The sequence below is a fragment of the Balaenoptera borealis genome, assembly GCF_965194805.1.
Source record: "Balaenoptera borealis genome assembly, chromosome: 3".
Taxonomy (NCBI): Eukaryota; Metazoa; Chordata; class Mammalia; order Artiodactyla; family Balaenopteridae; genus Balaenoptera; species Balaenoptera borealis.
Window position 1 is genome coordinate 101,284,535 of NC_138866.1, and position 18,514 is coordinate 101,303,048.

At 38.2% G+C, this 18,514-nt stretch overlaps 1 protein-coding gene across 4 annotated transcripts in view; it reads right to left on the minus strand.

Moving 5' to 3' along the window:
- MYO5A (myosin VA) overlaps nucleotides 1-18,514 on the minus strand; it is a 201,216-nt gene that overhangs the window by 87,708 nt on the left and 94,994 nt on the right. For all 4 annotated transcript variants that reach the window (XM_082387993.1, XM_082387992.1, XM_082387991.1 and 1 more), the window contains exons 7-11: nucleotides 16,624-16,705; nucleotides 15,873-15,980; nucleotides 13,591-13,697; nucleotides 1,499-1,764; nucleotides 473-554 (exon numbers count right to left, since the gene is read on the minus strand). In XM_082387993.1, the coding sequence (XP_082244119.1) occupies nucleotides 473-554; nucleotides 1,499-1,764; nucleotides 13,591-13,697; nucleotides 15,873-15,980; nucleotides 16,624-16,705 (645 nt within the window). The remainder of the gene's footprint in view (nucleotides 1-472; nucleotides 555-1,498; nucleotides 1,765-13,590; nucleotides 13,698-15,872; nucleotides 15,981-16,623; nucleotides 16,706-18,514) is intronic.

Here is an 18,514-nt window from a genome sequence, read left to right on the forward strand (position 1 = left end):
TGAAACATTATCTATTGATTTCTTGATATATATGAAGAAAAGAGAATACGTCCTGGCTTTCTTGTTCTGACCTCTTGCTAATACAGTAAGTAAGAGTTAAGATAGTCATAACTCCACATATAGTTAGCCTCAGGAACGACCAACAGAAGTATATCCCTGGGATCAAAGTTTTACACCCCCTATATTACTACTTAACACACTTTCGGCTTCCCTCTCTCAATTTATTTGGATCAAGTTTTCACTATTCTCAGACAGCAATCCAAGGATGCCCTTGAATCCAATCTGGACCATAAACATCTTTCCAAGGTCGCAGCATTTACTAATCCTAAGTTCCTCAGCAGTTTAGCTGTTTTAAACCATAGATAATAATTGTAATTCACAACTTCATTTCTGGAACCAAACTTTAAACACATACTAGGAATTCGAGAGAATAATTTTTGGTAGAATATTATTCAAGCAAGAAAATTCTTACCATATTGAATTGTTGCTGTAGTTTTTCATTTGCATAATTTATGCAGAACTGTTCAAAACTATTTATCTCAAATGTTTCAAATCTGTAAAACAAAAAGTAATATGGGAAGAGGAGAAAAAGGAACAAATAACTTTAAAAAAATAATCAAAATGTGCAAATCAGAAAGAAAGAAATAGGAAATTCCCCAACATTGTGAAATTTTCTTTCCACATCAGTGAAGATAAATAAGGGTTTGTAATTCAGTAACATGAAATATGTACCCAGCAGATAAGCATCAGCCAGGTGGCAGAGAGATTTTTTAAAGGCTGCAGCCTACGGCCGTGTCTAACAGTATACGCTTTGGACAGCATATTCATCCTCAAGTAGGGAATAATCAGAATTATGATAAAGCCATTGCTCTTGTCAGGTCACAGATGCACAGTGTCTATATACACATAGAAAGGAACGGGGAATAGAAATTCCATACACTCTTGAAAAACTGAACCAGATAATGAAACAGGCATCGTAAAGTGCAAATGTACAGGAAGGGTTTTAACATTAAAGAAAGGTACCCAGGGCTTCCCTGGTGGCGCAGTGGTTGAGGGTCTGCCTGCTAATGCAGGGGACACGAGTTCGAGCCCTGGTCTGGGAAGATCCCACATGCCGCGGAGCAGCTGGGCCCGTGAGCCACAATTACTGAGCCTGCGTGTCTGGAGCCTGTGCTCCGCAGCAAGAGAGGCCGCGATAGTGAGAGGCCCACGCACAGCGATGAAGAGTGGCTCCCGCTTGCCACAACTAGAGAAAGCCCTCGCACAGAAACGAAGACCCAACATAGCCATAAATTAAAAATAAATAAATAAAAAAAAAAAAAAAAAAAAAAGAAAGGTACCCAGAGAAGGCAAACTAGCAAATGAAATTAGACTTTTAAAAATTCTCTTCTAATTTTCCCTTCTCCTCACCAGTAGGAAACATAATCAAATACCCACTTAGAGTTACTAGATAGTCTCTAGAAAGAAACGCTCAGACCACTAAGCCAAATACACTTACCCATAAATGTCCAGCACGCCGATAAAAGAGTGCTGTTTGACAGCAGAATGGAGAACCTGATTGACATGATCTACAATCCAGTTGAAGAGCTTGGCATAGATGTGCTTGGCCAATGCATCACGGGCATTCGTGGCCTGCAGCTTGGAGATGGGCTTGATGTATGTCTCCGTGGCAGTAGCCAGCTTCCGATGGCAGAGCCAGTGACACATCTCCTCAAAGTCCACAGCCATGAGGTCACAGAAGATGCTGAGAGGTTCATGCTTGGGCTGCCAAAAGAGAATGGGTTATTTCCTAGGACCAGATCAATTAAGCAAAAATTTACTAAAAAATACTAACAAAGAGGTAACAATTAAAACCCAGCAATTTCTTTGTTATAACAAACACCAAGATCACTTAAAGCTGATCAGAGATAATCACAATCATCCATCAAACCAGCATCTAGGCAGCATTTTGTAATCTCTTCTAGGGCTCATTTTTAAAATTACCTCTTCCTTTGTTTCCTGAGAGTACTTGTTTGGATCTCTCTTCAGACACATTCATTCATTCAGTCAGTCAGTCAGTCAGAAAGTGAGTCAGCTTGTCTACAAATGTTTACTGAGCGTCTATTATATGCCAGCAAACAAAAACAGACATGTACCCTGTCCTCCTAGAACTTACAGTCACTAGGGGAAATAGGTGTTAACTAAATGATTGCTCCCTAAAATTAAAATTACTACAAAGGAGGACACTATACTAAGATGCCATGTGAAAGGAGAATGCCCTATTGAGGGAGGCAGGAGACAGGGCCTTGAGAAATGGAGTTGAGATATGAAGGATGAGAAGGTGTTAACTTGGTGAAAGGGTCTTCCAAGCTGAGGGGACATCTGGTATAAAAGTCCTGTGGTGGGAGGGAAACCAGAGATGTGAGGGATTGAAGCTGAGTGAGGGAGAAAATGTATGAGATGAAGCCAGAGGCTATACTATGGCTGGTCTTTCCGCTAAGAGCAATGGGGGCCCATGGTGGGTGGGGTACTGAAGGGTTATAAACAGACAACCTGATGGTTATTTGTGTGACTTCTTAGACTAGAATCTCTAATCTAAGCATCCCCTGTATCACCTACAGGGATCCCTGTATCCCCTACAGCTGCCTTCCATAGGCTTTGCATGAGTAGGCATTCAAGAAATACTTAACTTAACCCATGTTAATGCATTGTATTTTTCAACATCTTCACTCACACGTTTCAACTGCATCTGATAACATTCCTGAGGAATAGGTAGGGTGAACACTGTTATCTCTAATTTACAAATGAGGAAATAAGATCCAAGAGAATAGTTTGTTGAAAATCACACAACCAGGGACTTCCCTGGTGGTCCAGTGGCTAAGGCTCCATGCTCCCAATGCAGGAGGCTCAGGTTCGATCCCTAGTCAGGGAACTAGACCCCACATGTGGCAACTAAGACTTCGCTTGCTGCAAGTACAGATCCCGCATGCCACAACTAAGACCTGGCACAGCCAAATAAATAAATATTTTTTTAAAAAATCACACAACAAGTTTATGTCAGAATTACCATTAGAACCTGGGTCTACTGACACTCTCATCCCCTGACCCTTCCCACTGAAGCAGACCCTTCCCATTGAAGCAGTCCCTTCCTTCTTTCATCTCCCCTCCTCCCAAGTAATCACTTCAGATACAAATCAGCACCATTACCAACAACATGGATCAACGCCCTTAAATAAGCAGCTTATTTCATTCATTTATATATATGAATGGTGTGACATCATTTAAAAGCAGATCAGCACTCTCTAAACATTCTATTTGAATGGCGTTACCATATTGTTCTATTAGATCAACGTTGTTAACTGTTTTGTTCAAACTTTCTATAACTTAACTAATTTTTGGACTTCTTTACCTATCAATAATTTAGAGAAGTCAGTAATATCCCACTATGATAGATTTGTCTTTTTTTTTAACATCTTTATTAGAGTATAATTGCTTTACAATGGTGTGTCAGTTTCTGCTTTATAACAAAGTGAATCAGTTATACATATACACATGTCCCCATATCTCTTCCCTCTTGCATCTCCCTCCACCCCACCCTCCCTATCCCACCCCTCTAGGTGGTCACAAAGCACCGAGCTGATCTCCCTGTGCTATGCGGGGATGTGGCATATATACACAATGGAATATTACTCAGCCATAAAAAGGAACAAAACTGAGTTATTTGCAGTGAGGTCAATGGACCTAGAGACTATCATAGAGAGAGAAGTAAGTCAGAAAGAGAAAAACAAATACCGTATGCTAACTCATATATATGGAATCTAAAAACAAAAAACAAAAAAAAGAAAATGGTCAGAAGAACCTAGGGGTAAGACGGGAATAAAGATGCAGATCTACTAGAGAATGGACTTGAGGATACGGGGAGGGGGAAGGGTAAGCTGGGACAAAGTGAGAGAGTGACATGGACATATATACACTACCAAACGTAAAATAGATAGGTAGTGGGAAGCAGCTGCATAGCACAGGGAGATCAGCTTGGTGCTTTGTGACCACCTAGAGGGGTGGGATAGGGAGGGTGGGAGGGAGGGAAATGCAAGAGGGAAGAGATATGGGGACATATGTATATGTATAACTGATTCACTTTGTTATAAAGCAGAAATTGACATACCATTGTAAAGAAATTATACTCTAATAAAGATGTTAAGAAAAATAATAATAATAATGATAATGATAGTGAAGATGATCCAGGACCTCAGAAAAAGAATGGAGGCAAAGATCGAGAAGATGCAAGAAATGTTTAACAAAGACCTAGAAGAATTAAAGAACAAACAAACAGAGATGAACAATACAATAACTGAAATGAAAAATACACTAGAAGGAATCAATAGCAGAATAACTGAGGCAGAAGAACGGATAAGTGACCTGGAAGACAGAATGGTGGAATTCACTGCTGCAGAACAGAATCAAGAAAACAGAATGAAAAGAAATGAAGACAGCCTAAGAGACCTCTGGGATAACATTAAACGCAACAACATTCGCATTATAGGGGTCCCAAAAGGGGAAGAGAGAGAGAAAGGACCAGAGAAAATATTTGAAGAGATTATAGTCGAAAACTTCCCTGACATGGGACAGGAAATAGCCACCCAAATCCAGGAAGCACAGAGAGTCCCATACAGGATAAACCCAAGGAGAAACATGCTGAGACACATAGTAATCAAATTGGCAAAAATTAAAGACAAAGAAAAATTATTGAAAGCAGCAAGGGAAAAACGACAAATAACATACAAGGGAACTCCCATAAGGTTAACAGCTGATTTCTCAGCAGAAACTCTACAAGCCAGAAGGGAGTGGCACGACATATTTAAAGTGATGAAAGGGAAGAAACTACAACCAACATTACTCTACCCAGCAAGGATCTCATTCAGATTCGATGGAGAAATCAAAAGTTTTACAGACAAGCAAAAGCTAAGAGAATTCATCAACCACCAAACCAGCTCTACAACAAATGCTAAAGGAACTTCTCTAAGTGGGAAACACAAGAGAAGAAAAGGATCTACAAAAACAAATGAAAAACAATTAAGAAAATGGTCATAGGGACATACATATCTATAATTACCTTAAACGTGAATGGATTAAATGCTCCAACCAAAACACACAGGCTCGCTGAATGGATACAAAAACAAGACCCATATATATGCTGTCTACAAGAGACCCACTTCAGACCTAGGGACACATACAGACTGAAAGTGAGGGGATGGAAAAAGATATTCCATGCAAACGGAAATCAAAAGAAAGCTGGAGTAGCAATACTCATATCAGATAAAATAGACATTAAAATAAAGAATGTTACAAGAGACAAGGAAGGACACTACATAATGATCAAGGGATCAATCCAAGAAGAAGATATAACAATTATAAATATATATGCACCCAACATAGGAGCACCTCAATACATAAGGCAACTGCTAACAGCTATAAAAGAGGAAATCGACAGTAACACAATAAGAGTAGGGGACTTTTAACACCTCACTTACACCAATGGACAGATCATGAAAACAGAAAATTAATTAGGAAACAGAAGCTTTAAATGACACAATAGACCAGATAGATTTAATTGATATTTATAGGACATTCCATCCAAAAACAGCAGATTACACTTTCTTCTCAAGTGCGCACGGAACATTCTCCAGGATTGATCACATCTTGGGTCACAAATCAAGCCTCAGTAAATTTAAGAAAATTGAAACCATATCAAGCATCTTTTCTGACCACAACGCTATGAGATTAGAAATCAATTACAGGGAAAAGAACATCAAAAACACAAACACATGGAGGCTAAACAATACTTTACTAAATAACCAAGAGATCACTGAAGAAATCAAAGAGGAAATCAAAAAATACCTAGAGACAAATTACAATGAAAATACGACGATGCAAAACATATGGGATGCAGCAAAAGCAGTTCTAAGAGGGAAGTTTATAGCAATACAATCCTACCTCAAGAAACAACAATCTCAAATAAACAATCTAACCTTACACCTAAAGGAACTAGAGAAAGAAGAACAAACAAAACCCAAAGTTAGCAGTAGGAAAGAAATCATAAAGATCAGAGCAGAAATAAATGAAATAGAAACAAAGCAAACTATAGCAAAGAACAATAAAACTAAAAGCTGGTTCTTTGAGAAGATAAACAAAATTGATAAACCATTAGCCAGACTCATCAAGAAAAAGAGGGAGAGGACTCAAATCAATAAAATTAGAAATGAAAAAGGAGAAGTTACAACAGACACCGCAGAAATACAAAGCATCCTAAGAGACTACTATAAGCAACTCTATGCCAATAAAATGGACAACCTGGAAGAAATGCACAAACTCTTAGAAAGGCATAACCTTCCAAGACTGAACCAGGAAGAAATAGAAAATATGAACAGACCAATCACAAGTAATGAAATTGAAACTGTGATTAAAAATCTTCCAACAGGGCTTCCCTGGTGGCGCAGTGGTTGAGAGTCTGCCTGCCAATGCAGGGGACACGGGTTCGAGCCCTGGTCTGGGAGGATTCCACATGCCGCAGAGCGGCTGGGCCCGTGAGCCACAATTACTGAGCCTGCGCGTCTGGAGCCTGTGCTCTGCAAAAAGAGAGGCCGCGATAACGAGAGGCCCGCGCACCGCGATTAAGAGTGGCCCCCACTTGCCGCAACTAGAGAAAGCCCTTGCACAGAAATGAAGACCCAACACAGCCATAAATAAATAAATAAATAAATAAATAAATAAATAAATAAATAAATAAATAACCTCAAAGTTTAAAAAAAAAAATTTTCCAACAAACAAAAGTCCAGGACCAGATGGCTTCACAGGTGAATTCTATCAGACATTTAGAGAAGAGCTAATACCCATCCTTCTCAAACTCTTCCAAAAAATTTTGGAGGAAGGAACACTCCCAAACTCATTCTATGAGGCCACCATCACCCTGATACCAAAACCAGACAAAGATACTACAAAAAAAGAAAATTACAGACCAATATCACTCATGAATATAGATGTTTTGGTGAGGATACAAAAATCCTCAACGAAGTACTAGCAAACAGAATCCAAGAACACATTAAAAGAATCATACACCATGATCAAGTGGGATTTATCCCAGGGATGCAAGGATTCTTCAATATACGCAAATCAATCAATGTGATAAACCATATTAACAAACTGAAGAATAAAAACCATATGATCATCTCAATAGATGCAGAGAAAGCTTTCAACAAAATTCAACACCCATTTATGATAAAAATTCTCAGAAGGTGGGCATAGAGGGAACCTACCTCAACATAATAAAGGCCATATATGACAAACCCACAGCCAACATCATTCTCAATGGTGAAAAACTGAAAGCATTTCCTCTAAGATCAGGAACAAGACACAGATGTCCACTCTCACCACTATTATTCAACATAGTTTTGGAAGTCCTAGCCATGGCAATCAGAGAAGAGAAAGAAATAAAAGGAATACAAACTGGAAAAGAAGAGGTAAAACTGTCACTGTTTGCAGATGACATAATACTATATGTAGAGAAAAAGATGCCACCAGAAAACTACTAGAGCTAATCAATGAATTTGGTAAAGTTGCAGGACACAAAATTAATGCACAGAAATCTCTTGCATTCCTATACACTAATGATGAAAAATCTGAAAGAGAAATTAAGGAAACACTCCCATTTGCAACAAAAAGAATAGAATACATAGGAATAAACCTACCTAGGGAGACAAAAGACCTGTATGCAGAAAATTATAAGACACTGATGAAAGAAATTAAAGGTGATACAAACAGATGGAGAGATATACCATGTTCTTGGATTGGAAGAATCAATATTGTGAAAATGACTATACTACCCAAAGCGATCTACAGATTCAGTGCAATCCCCATCAAATTACCAATGACGTTTTTTACAGAACTATAACAAAAAATCTTAAAATTTGTATGGAGACACAAAAGACCCCGAATAGGCAATGCGGTCCTGAGGGAAAAAAACAGAGCTGGAGGAATCAGGCTCCCGGACTTCAGACTGTACTACAAAGCTACAGTAATCAAGACAATATGGTACTGGCACAAAAACAGAAATATAGATCAATGGAACAGGATAGAAAGCCCAGAGGTACACCCATGCACCTATGGTCAACTAATCTATGACAAAGGAGGCAAGGATATACAATGGAGAAAAGATAGTTTCTTCAATAAGTGGTGCTGGGAAAACTGGACAGCTACATGTAAAAGAATGAAATTAGAACACTCCCTATATGGGAACATATGTATATGTGTAACTGATTCACTTTGTTATAAAGCAGAAACTAACACACCATTGTAAAGCAATTATACTCCAATAAAGATGTTTAAAAAAAAAAAAAAAAGAACACTCCCTAATACCATACACAAAAATAAACTCAAAATGGATTAGAGACCTAAATCTAAGACCAGACACTATAAACTCTTAGAGGAAAACATAGGAAGAACACTCTTTGACATAAATCACAGCAAGATCTTTTTTGGTCCACCTCCTAGAGTAATGGAAATAAAAACAAAAATAAACAAATGGGACCTAATGAAACTTCAAAGCTTTTGCACAGCAAAAGAAACCATAAACAAGACGAAAAGACAACCCTCAGAATGGGAGAAAATATTTGCAAACGAATCAACGGACAAAGGATTAATCTCCAAAATATGTAAACAGCTCATGCAGCTCAATATTAAAGAAACAAACAACCCAATCCAAAAATGGGCAGAAGACCTAAAAAGACATTTCTCGAAAGAAGACAAACAGATGGCCAAGAAGCACATGAAAAGCTGCTCAACATCACTAATTATTAGAGAAATGCAAATCAAATCTACAATGAGGTTATCACCTCACACCAGTTAGAATGGGCATCATCAGAAAATCTACAAACAACAAATGCTGGAGAGGGTGTGGAGAAAAGGGAACCCTCTTGCACTGTTGGTGGGAATGTAAATTGATACAGCTACAATGGAGAACAGTTCCTTAAAAAACTAAAAATAGATTTACCATATGATCCAGCAATCCCACTACTGGGTGTATACCCAGAGAAAACCGTAATTCAAAAAGACACATGCACCCCAATGTTCATTGCAGCACTATTTACAATAGCCAGGTCATGGAAGCAACCTAAATGCCCATCAACAGACGAATGGTTAAAGAAGTTGTGGTACATATATACAATGGAATATTACTCAGCCATAAAAAGGAACGAAAGTGAGTCATTTGTTGAGACATGCTTGGATCTAGAGAGTGTCATACAGAGTGAAGTAAGTCAGAAAGAGAAAAACAAATCTCGTATATTAACGCATGTATGTGGAACCTAGAAAAATGGTACAGATGAGCCGGTTTGCAGGGCAGAAGTTGAGACACAGATGTAGACAACAGACATATGGACACCAAGGGGGGAAAGTGGCGGGGGGGGGGCGGTGGTATGATGAATTGGGAGATTGGGATTGACATGTATACAGTGATATGTATAAAATTGATGACTAATAAGGACCTGCTGTATAAAAAAATAAATAAAATTAAAATTTAAAAAAAATACATAGTGACTCTATCTCCAGTATTGCTTTTGGTCTCAAAGTCTGTTTTGTCCAGTATCAATATAGGTCTGCCAGTTTTTTTCTAGCTATTATGGTGTGTGTTTTCTAAACCTTTTACTTTCGAACTATCTGTACCTTTATGTTTTAGGAATGCGTCTTTCAAAAGTACATACCTGAATTCTAAAACCAGTCTGACAATCCATATTAGCTGAAACATTGGTTCATTTATAATTATTTCTACCTTATTTTGTGCCTCTAATTGTCCCACCTTTTCTAAAATTTTCTCTCCCTCTCTTGCTATGTTTGGATTATTTTTTTCAGTTAATTTTTCTCTCTACTAGTTTGAAAGGTTTACCTTCTGTTTCCATTTTTATGATGGAAGCATTAAGTTACATTAGTTAATTTAGTGTAATTAACTAACAGGAACTCCAAACACTCCATCCCAATCTATAAGCTTTGTTATCCAGAACTTTAGTTCCATCTTTCTGGGGGGAAGGAGGGGCTGGTGATTCACTTTATTTTTTTTAAACTTTTTATTTTGAACTAATTTCAGACTAACAGAAAAGTTGCAAGAAGAGTACTAAGAATTCCCTTCACCCAGATTCCCTAAATATTAATATTTTACCGAGTTTGCTTGCATCATTCTCTTTCTTTCTCACTCTTTCATGTACATATACATACATGTTATTTTTTCAGAACCTTTTGAGAGCATGTTACAAACATGATGCCCTTTTGGTTCTAAATATTTCACTGTGCATTTCCTAAAATCCAAAGTCATTATCTTATATAACTATAGTATAGTGAGTAAAATCAGGAAATCAGCCATGATACAACCCTATTACCTAACCTGGCAGATCTAATTCAAATTTTGCTGATTGACCTAATAATGTCCCTTGGGGGTGGGCTGGGGGGGGCCACATTTCTATGGTCCAGGATCCAATCTAGCTTTATACACTGAATTTAGTCATCTTGTTTCATTAATCACCTTTAATTTGAATAGCTCTTCACTCTTTATTTTTGTCTTTTGATAACTTGACATTTTAGAAGAATAGTATGTCCCTCAGTTTGGGTCTGTATGATGTTGCCTCAGATTCGGGCCATGCCTTTTTGGCAGGAATGTGATGAAGTGATGTGGCACCCTCCTCAGGGTGCTGCATCAGAACTCACGTGATGCTGACTGGTTGCTTGGCTAAGGGAATATCTGCCAGGTTTCTCCACTACCTTTCCCTCTGTAATGAATAAGTATTTTGTGGCCCAATACACTAGTCATTATTATTATTCTTTTAATTAATCAAATTTTATCTACATTTGCCCATACTTTACTGTTTATTTTTTAAAATTTATTTATTTATTTATGGCTGTGTTGGGTCTTCGCTGCTACATGTGGGCCCTCTCCAGTTGTGGCAAGCCGAGGCCACTCCCTGCCACGGTGCGTGGGCCTCTCATTATGGTGGCCTCTCCCGTTGTGGAGCATGGGCTCTAGGTGCACGGGCTTCAGTAGTTGTGGCTCATGGGCCTAGCTGCTCCGCGGCATGTGGGATCTTCCCGGACCAGGGCTCGAACCTGTGTCCCCTGCATTGGCAGGCAGATTCCCAACCACTGCGCCACCAGGGAAGCCCTTTACTAGTTTATTGATTCACCATTTCTTCTGGAATTTTAGATCTTGTATCTGGGATCCCTTTCCTTCTGCCTAAACTATGTCTTTTAATATTTCCTTTAGTGAGGGCCTATTGGTGACAAATTCTCTCAAGTTTCTATTTGTCTGAAAACACCTCTGTTTTTTTCCTCATTGTAGAAAGATATCTTTACTGGATATACAGTTCTAAGTTAGGAGTTATTTACTCTAGAACACTGATGATAGTCCACTGTTTTCTGGCTCCTATTACTGCAGTTGGGAAGTGAGCGATCAGTTTAGTTGCTACTTCAAGAGTAGTATGTCTTATCTCTCTCCTGTTTTAAGATTGTTCTCTTCGCCTGTGGTAGCATTACGGTGTGCCTAGGTGTGGATTTCTTTTTATTTATCCTAACTGGGATTTTTTGGCCTTTCCATATCTGTGATGTAGTGTCATTTTCACAAGTTCTGAAATTTGTTAGTAATTACCTCTTCAAACATTATGTCTGCCTCATTCTCTTCTTTCTCTCCCTTAGGAATTCTCATTATATTAAAATTAGATTTTATTACTCCATCCTTCGTCTCTTTTAACTATTGTTAAGGGCTCCAGCTGTGGGGCCCATCTTGCATTTTGGACCACTTCTTCACTTCTGTCTTCCAGCTCATCACTTCCCTACTCAGTTGTGTCAAATATGCTGTTAATTTCTTTCTGCATTATTAATAGGTTTGACTCAGCTCTCTGTTGTTTCACCTAGCTCTATTTTGTTTGATCACGGGATTTGAGGTTTTTGACTGTGAGCCAATATTTCTTGTAACTTTCCTTCTGGGACTCTGTTGAGTCCTGGATTGAAGGTGGATTTGCATTTGCTTCTGTCAGGCAACCAGGGCAGTACCAATCCAGGACCAATTTAAACTAAGTTTTGTGTATGTAGCTTTTGAGGACCATCCAGGAACTATGAAATCAGACTGGGAAGTATGTGTGAGGGTCAGTTCATTGTTATACATTTTTAGGGAACTATGTTTTCCCCCTCCAATTAGCTTTGAGACTTGCTTTTTCTTTGTACTCTTGGAGAGTGTGGTGAGCAAGTTCTTCATTTAGGGTCTCAGCTTTAGCCAGAAGTTTCCCTTCCTGTTCCCCTGTTTATACGAGTCCTGGGCTTTGTTTTTTTGTCTTTTGCACCCTACTTGGCTATGAAAACCAAAGTTCAGCGTCACTGGGTTCAGCAAATGCCCTCCAGGTGAGTCTTAGCTTCAGGATTCTGCTTCATTCTCTGAGTTCCTGTTTTCACTCAGTTTATGGCCTCTGAGAAGTTCTTATGTATTTATTAAAAATATTTAAAAATATAATTTATCCAGCATGAAGCTCAATCAGAGCAACCAGTCCAAAACTGCTAGAAAAGAAAGTCTCTTTCATTTTACAGATGAGGAAACTGAGGTTCAGAAAAGCTAAGCAACTCACCCCAAAACATAGAGTGAGTAAATAGTAAAGTTGGGATTGAACCCAGGCAGAGACACTGAAACATGTATTTCAAAACTAAAGTCTAATTTACCCAAATTTAAGTCACATGAATTAATCTACATGTAGATTTGCAAATATCAACTTGGGTGTCTGAAGAGTGAAACATAAATCTCAAAATTGTTTCCTATTATAATCCTTGAGGAAGCAGGATGGAAAAAGAATTATATTAGAACTGCCTCCATTATAATAAAGTTAAAAATACCTAATAAATATATACTGTATATGTATGTGTGTGTAAGTGTGAGTGTGTGTATGTGTGTTATCTTTGATGGTGGTGATCAGAAAATACCGCAAATCACAAATGCCCAATGAGAACAATCTGAGACTGTCAGGTTTTGTTACAGTTTAAACAAATGAACTGAATTTTAATTCTCAGTGTGTAGTTATCACTACGTGTGGAAGAATATGTAAATCATAGTGAAGATGCCCTATCTCCCCAGCCATCTAATTCTTCTTCCCAGGAGTAACCATTTTTAACAGTTTCTTCAGTAACTTTTAAACCATATTACATTTCCACAGCTGAGGAGACAAATGAACTTACCAATTCTGCTATGTGAGCCATGGGCCAAATGAGCCCTTCTCTCTAGTCTCACCAATCCAGCTTTCACATCTAATATTTCCCACTGCTGTTTATACGGCTCAGACATACATCCAAGTTCTCTCTTCCCCTCCCTCCGCACCCCCCCCACCGCAATCACTGTGCACCAGGGATCTGAATCCACATTTCTTTGTTTACAATTCAGGATTCTACTCTGCATAGTGTATCTGTCTGATAATTACCTCTCTGATAGTTACTAATTAGTTAATAGGGAGACTTCAAACACATTGTTTCCATAAAGAATCAACGAAACTAAAATATAAATCAACTGTCTTCACACGAAGCTTGCTCTGAACTTACAGGGATTGTGCAGCTGTCTGAATCTCGAGACGTAAATCCAACATTGCCTAAGTGAAGGATGCCAGCAAGTATTCGGAAAATTCCCATCTGATAAGATTCACTAATTCCTGAAACAACAGAGTAAATGAACAAGTGATAAATTCCAGAACAGGAACTAAACAATTATAGCAGACAATTTTAAGCCCATCTTTAACTCTTGAATAATGCCAGATGTTGTACACATTATAATGTGTCATAGTTAACAACACTTTCATCTTTGTTGACATTAACACATAATGTGCTTTAGCATCATGGTTGAGAGCATGGGCTGTGGAATGAGACAGACCTCAGCTTGAGGCCTGGCTCTGCTCCTGACCTGCCATCTCACATTGGCAGGTAACTTCACCCTTCTATCCTTCTGTTTTCTCATTTGAGATACAGGGACAATAGGGACTATCTCAAAGGGAGTTTGTAAACATTAAATAAGAAAATGCACATAGTAAACTTAACACACTATGTGACACATGGTAGGTGCTAAACAAACGATCACCATCATTGTCACACACTGAATTTAAGTATCTCTTAACATTATTACCTCTTCTATTTATCTCTGCTCCAAATGCAAGTCGTAGCCCAATAAGGCTGTTTTAAGTCAGATTATTTAATTACTTCTTCTAACTACAGACCAACTATAAGTCAAAGAGACCCCAAGATTAGAAGTGCTCAGGCTGGTGTTGCACCCCAGCCTGATGAGCGAGTATCTAAACGCAGCATTAGAGCAGGACCTGAAGAATCAGCCAGGATGAGGAAGCCGGACAGCCCTTGGTATTTCACCAGCTCGGGCTTCATTTTTCAATACGGTAAGATTTTTCCAGAATATTGCATATAAATTATATTCGAGTAAAAACAGTAAAATGATTTACAAATATGTAGCTATATACAGAGTAATTGACAGTTCATCTTACAAGGACTGTTTCTGCCATCTCCTGCATTATGGCTTTTTCAAATTTGCAATTTTCTATTTACAAACAGAGTTAGCCCCGGAAGTAAAGCAGTGTTTCTCAAACTATAATTTGCCTATGAATCACCAATGGATCTGGTTAAAATGCAGATTCTGGTTTAGTAGGTCTGAGACGGGGTCTGAGATTCTAAATTTTTGCAAGCTCCATAGTGGTCCTGGACCATTCTTTGATTAGCAATGCTTTTAAATTAAATTAACTCACTTCAGGTTACTCCTCAAAGTACCAATATATGACTTTAGAATTATTCATATTCTGAAGCTTTTAAATAAATAATTCAACACTAGAAGTTGTATAACTACATTTCTAAAGGTCAGTTTATTTATATGTAGATCCAATATTTTTTTTAATCCAGAAACAAGACAGTGACATGAGCTATTTCAGAAACAGAATAAACTACATGTAATACAGTGTTTTGTCACCAAGCCAGCTCAACCACATTTCCAGGCCACAAAAAGGCACCCAAAACGAAAAAACAAACACAAAAAAATCCTATAAAACATGAGTTTTTGTATAGAAACCCATTTCATTTGGCTCTAGCTTTCAGATTTTGTAAAAATTTAAGTAAACAGTCCCACCTCCCCTGATGCCCTCAATGTATTTCTTTTTTTAATAAACTTATTTATTTTATTTATTTTATTTTTGGCTGCGTTGGGTCTTTGTTGCTGCACATGGGCTTTCTCTAGTTGTGGCGAGCGGGGGCTACTCTTCATTGCCGTGTGCAGGCTTCTCATTGTGGTGGCTTCTCTTGTTGTGGAGCACGGGCTCTAGGTGTGTGGGCTTCAGTAGTTGCGGCACGCGGGCTCAGTAGTTGTGGCGCATGGGCTTAGTTGCTCCACGGCATGTGGGATCTTCCCCGCCCAGGGCTCGAACCCGTGTCCCCAGAATTGGCTGGCGGATTCTTAACCGCTGGGCCACCAGGGAAGCCCCTGAATGTATGTTTTAAATAGCTTTACTGAGGAATAATTTGCATACCATAAAATTTATCCATTTTAAATATGCAATTCAATGCTTTTTAGTAGATTTACAGAGTTGTGCAACCATCACCGTAACCTAATTTCAGTACAGTCCCCATCACCTCCAAGAGAAACACTGTACTCATTTGCTGTCCAAGTGTGTTTTATAAAGAATCTAAAAATAAATTAAAAACAAAACACCAAAAATGAATGTTAAATCTCTCAACAATTCTCACCACTTAATATGAAGCTAAGCCAATATTCCAATCAAAGGTTTCTTGAGTCAAAAAGCTATTGCTTCTAAAAATTCAAGAATAAGATTACATACCTAGCAAAGTGCAGGCCTGCCTGGTTTGTGCCATCTCCGTGGCATCATCTACTCCTTCAATCACAGGGCTGCCACCTTGCTTCGTGTAATGAAAGTTATTTGCGTCTCCTGCAATTAAGGAAAATTTTTAAAAAGATTTGCAGTCTATGAAAAGGTGTTGACTTCTACCCTGATGTCCACTCTGAATTAGAGGCAGTGACAGCACAATTAAGTGTATAGAGTCTGAAGTTTGACTTCTTGTGTTTTTAGCTATATTTTAATACAAGACTCAAAATTAAATAATGGAGTGAAATGTTTGTAGAATTTGTGAAATGAATAGTCCTTTCCTAAAGGTTTTATTCCAATCTACATGCTAGGATAATTTCTTCAAACACTTTACTCCCTTCTTCATAGAGTTCCACCTGTGGAACCTCATAGATTTCCACCACGTAAACTCCTTTACATTTTTTTTCCTTTTAATCAAGGCAAATTTCAAACATATACAAAAGTACAGAAACTAGTATAATGAGCCCTTGTGTACTCATCACTCATCTTAAACAAGTATCAACTCAAGGTCAATCTTGTTCCATTTATACAGCCACTCACCACTTCCTCATCCCATGAGGTATCTTGAAGCCAACTGTAGGCCTCTTATCATTTCATCCATAAATATTTCAGTATGAGATAATCTCCTTTTTAAGAAGTAAATTTATGAACTCAGAAATTAACATAAGACAATACCAGCACAATAAATCTAGTGCCATATTCATACCTAATCGCAGCATTTTAAATTCAGGTAACTTTGCTGAGGCACAAAGCTGATAGAAGATATGATAGTTTCTCTCCTCTTCTGCCTTTGAAAAAAGAAGAGTTTTCAATTACAGCATTTTAATCTAAAACCCAGAAATTTCAATCATAAAAATAAAAATTTAATTATCTCATTTGATGAAATAAACTGTCCTCTCCCAAATTTCCTAATACATATCTATGACTATTAAACCTTGTGACTTATTAGCTATGTGCATCTGTGTGAGTGTGTATCTGTTGGTCACATTCAACATAATATACCTGATAGTAATGCTTTTTGAACTAGTGAACAGCTTGCTATATGGCACTGTCATAAGAGGTCAGTGCCTTTGGGGGAAGCTAAAACCTTTTTATTTTTTTCCCTGCAATACTCAATATTTTCTCACAGTATTTTCTTAGATTCATGGACTTCCTAAGACTTTTGACTAGAAAAAAAAAAATCCCATTTTTGCCGTATTTTAGACTGGACCATCTACTGTAGTTGTTTGTAAGAAATCCACAAATACACTACATCATCCATATCATTTTAGTTTATATATTTAAAAATCAATAAAAGATTTTTTTAAATAGAAAATAAATCATGTACAATTCTAAGATCATTTCTTACTATTTTCTGACAGTCTTTTTCCACATATATACTTTAAAAATACAGTTGTAATAATATTGTTTATACAATATTATTATACTCTATTGTCATATCCTTGAATTCTGCAGTGTATTCAGTTAACTGAAGAATACAGCAAGTAAGGCCAAGGTCACGTTTGATGCCCAACAGGGGCTGGTGTCTGGTAAAGAAAACTTAGTTTTCTGTGTTTAGTGCACAGAAGACACTAAACAAATTAACAATATACCATTGACCACAAGCATGAATAGGCAAGAGGTCAGGTGTTTCGGTACACAGGCAACTAGAAAAGCAGGGGTATCTGCAGAAATGCTTTGGTCATCTTTGTACATGAAGGACAATATCAAGTATGCTCTTTCTGACTGTTTGACTCACTTTGATATAACCAAACATCCACAATATTATATAGCCCTGGGGGTTGGGGAACAGCTAGAATTGCTTCAATGTTTCTAGACAAGACAATAAGGATTAGGCCTTAACATTCTGTCTTAAGCACTACTAGCCTCTGGTCACCATACCCATTTTCCCCTTAACTGTCTACCTATCAATCAAATCTGTACTATTTAGATTCAGTCTTCTCTTAGATCTACATATATTTCCCCCATTGTTTCCTCTGGCTACTAAACATTTTTTTTGACCTATTCAAGTATACATGCGTGCGCAGTAAGACTGCTCTGCATGTATCTAGATATTAGAACAATGGAGGAGGGTGACTATTCCTTCGCTATACAAATCAGGTATTACATTCAGGTAGCCACAAGTCAGGCACACCCCCAAAGTCAAAGCCAGGATAGCTCTAGGCTGCCCAAACTCATGACTCTCAGTATGTCCCAGACAGTTTCAAAGCCTTAAGAGACTTGTGCAATGGAAATTGTAGACTCTGCTACATGGCGGTGCCAGGGCTATTTGAACCTCAATGTGGCATCTAGTTAAGGGACTACAGGAACCCCATCTCAGCATGCAGTGGGTCACCAGAAGTCCTATACGGGGAGTTTTCCAAAGATAAGTCCACACTCCCCGAGTATACCTATAAACATGTGAATGCACACCTGCCGGTGCTGTAATGTGTAGTACTTCCCATTTACAAATAAAAAAGGAGTAAGTTCCCCGGTGAGGATTCTGGGCTTTCACTGCCGTGGCCTGGGTTGAGTCGTGGTTGGGGAACTGAGATCCCCGCCCCCCGAAAAGGAGTAAGAGCATATGTGCGAATGCAAGTCTGGCACTGATGCATAGA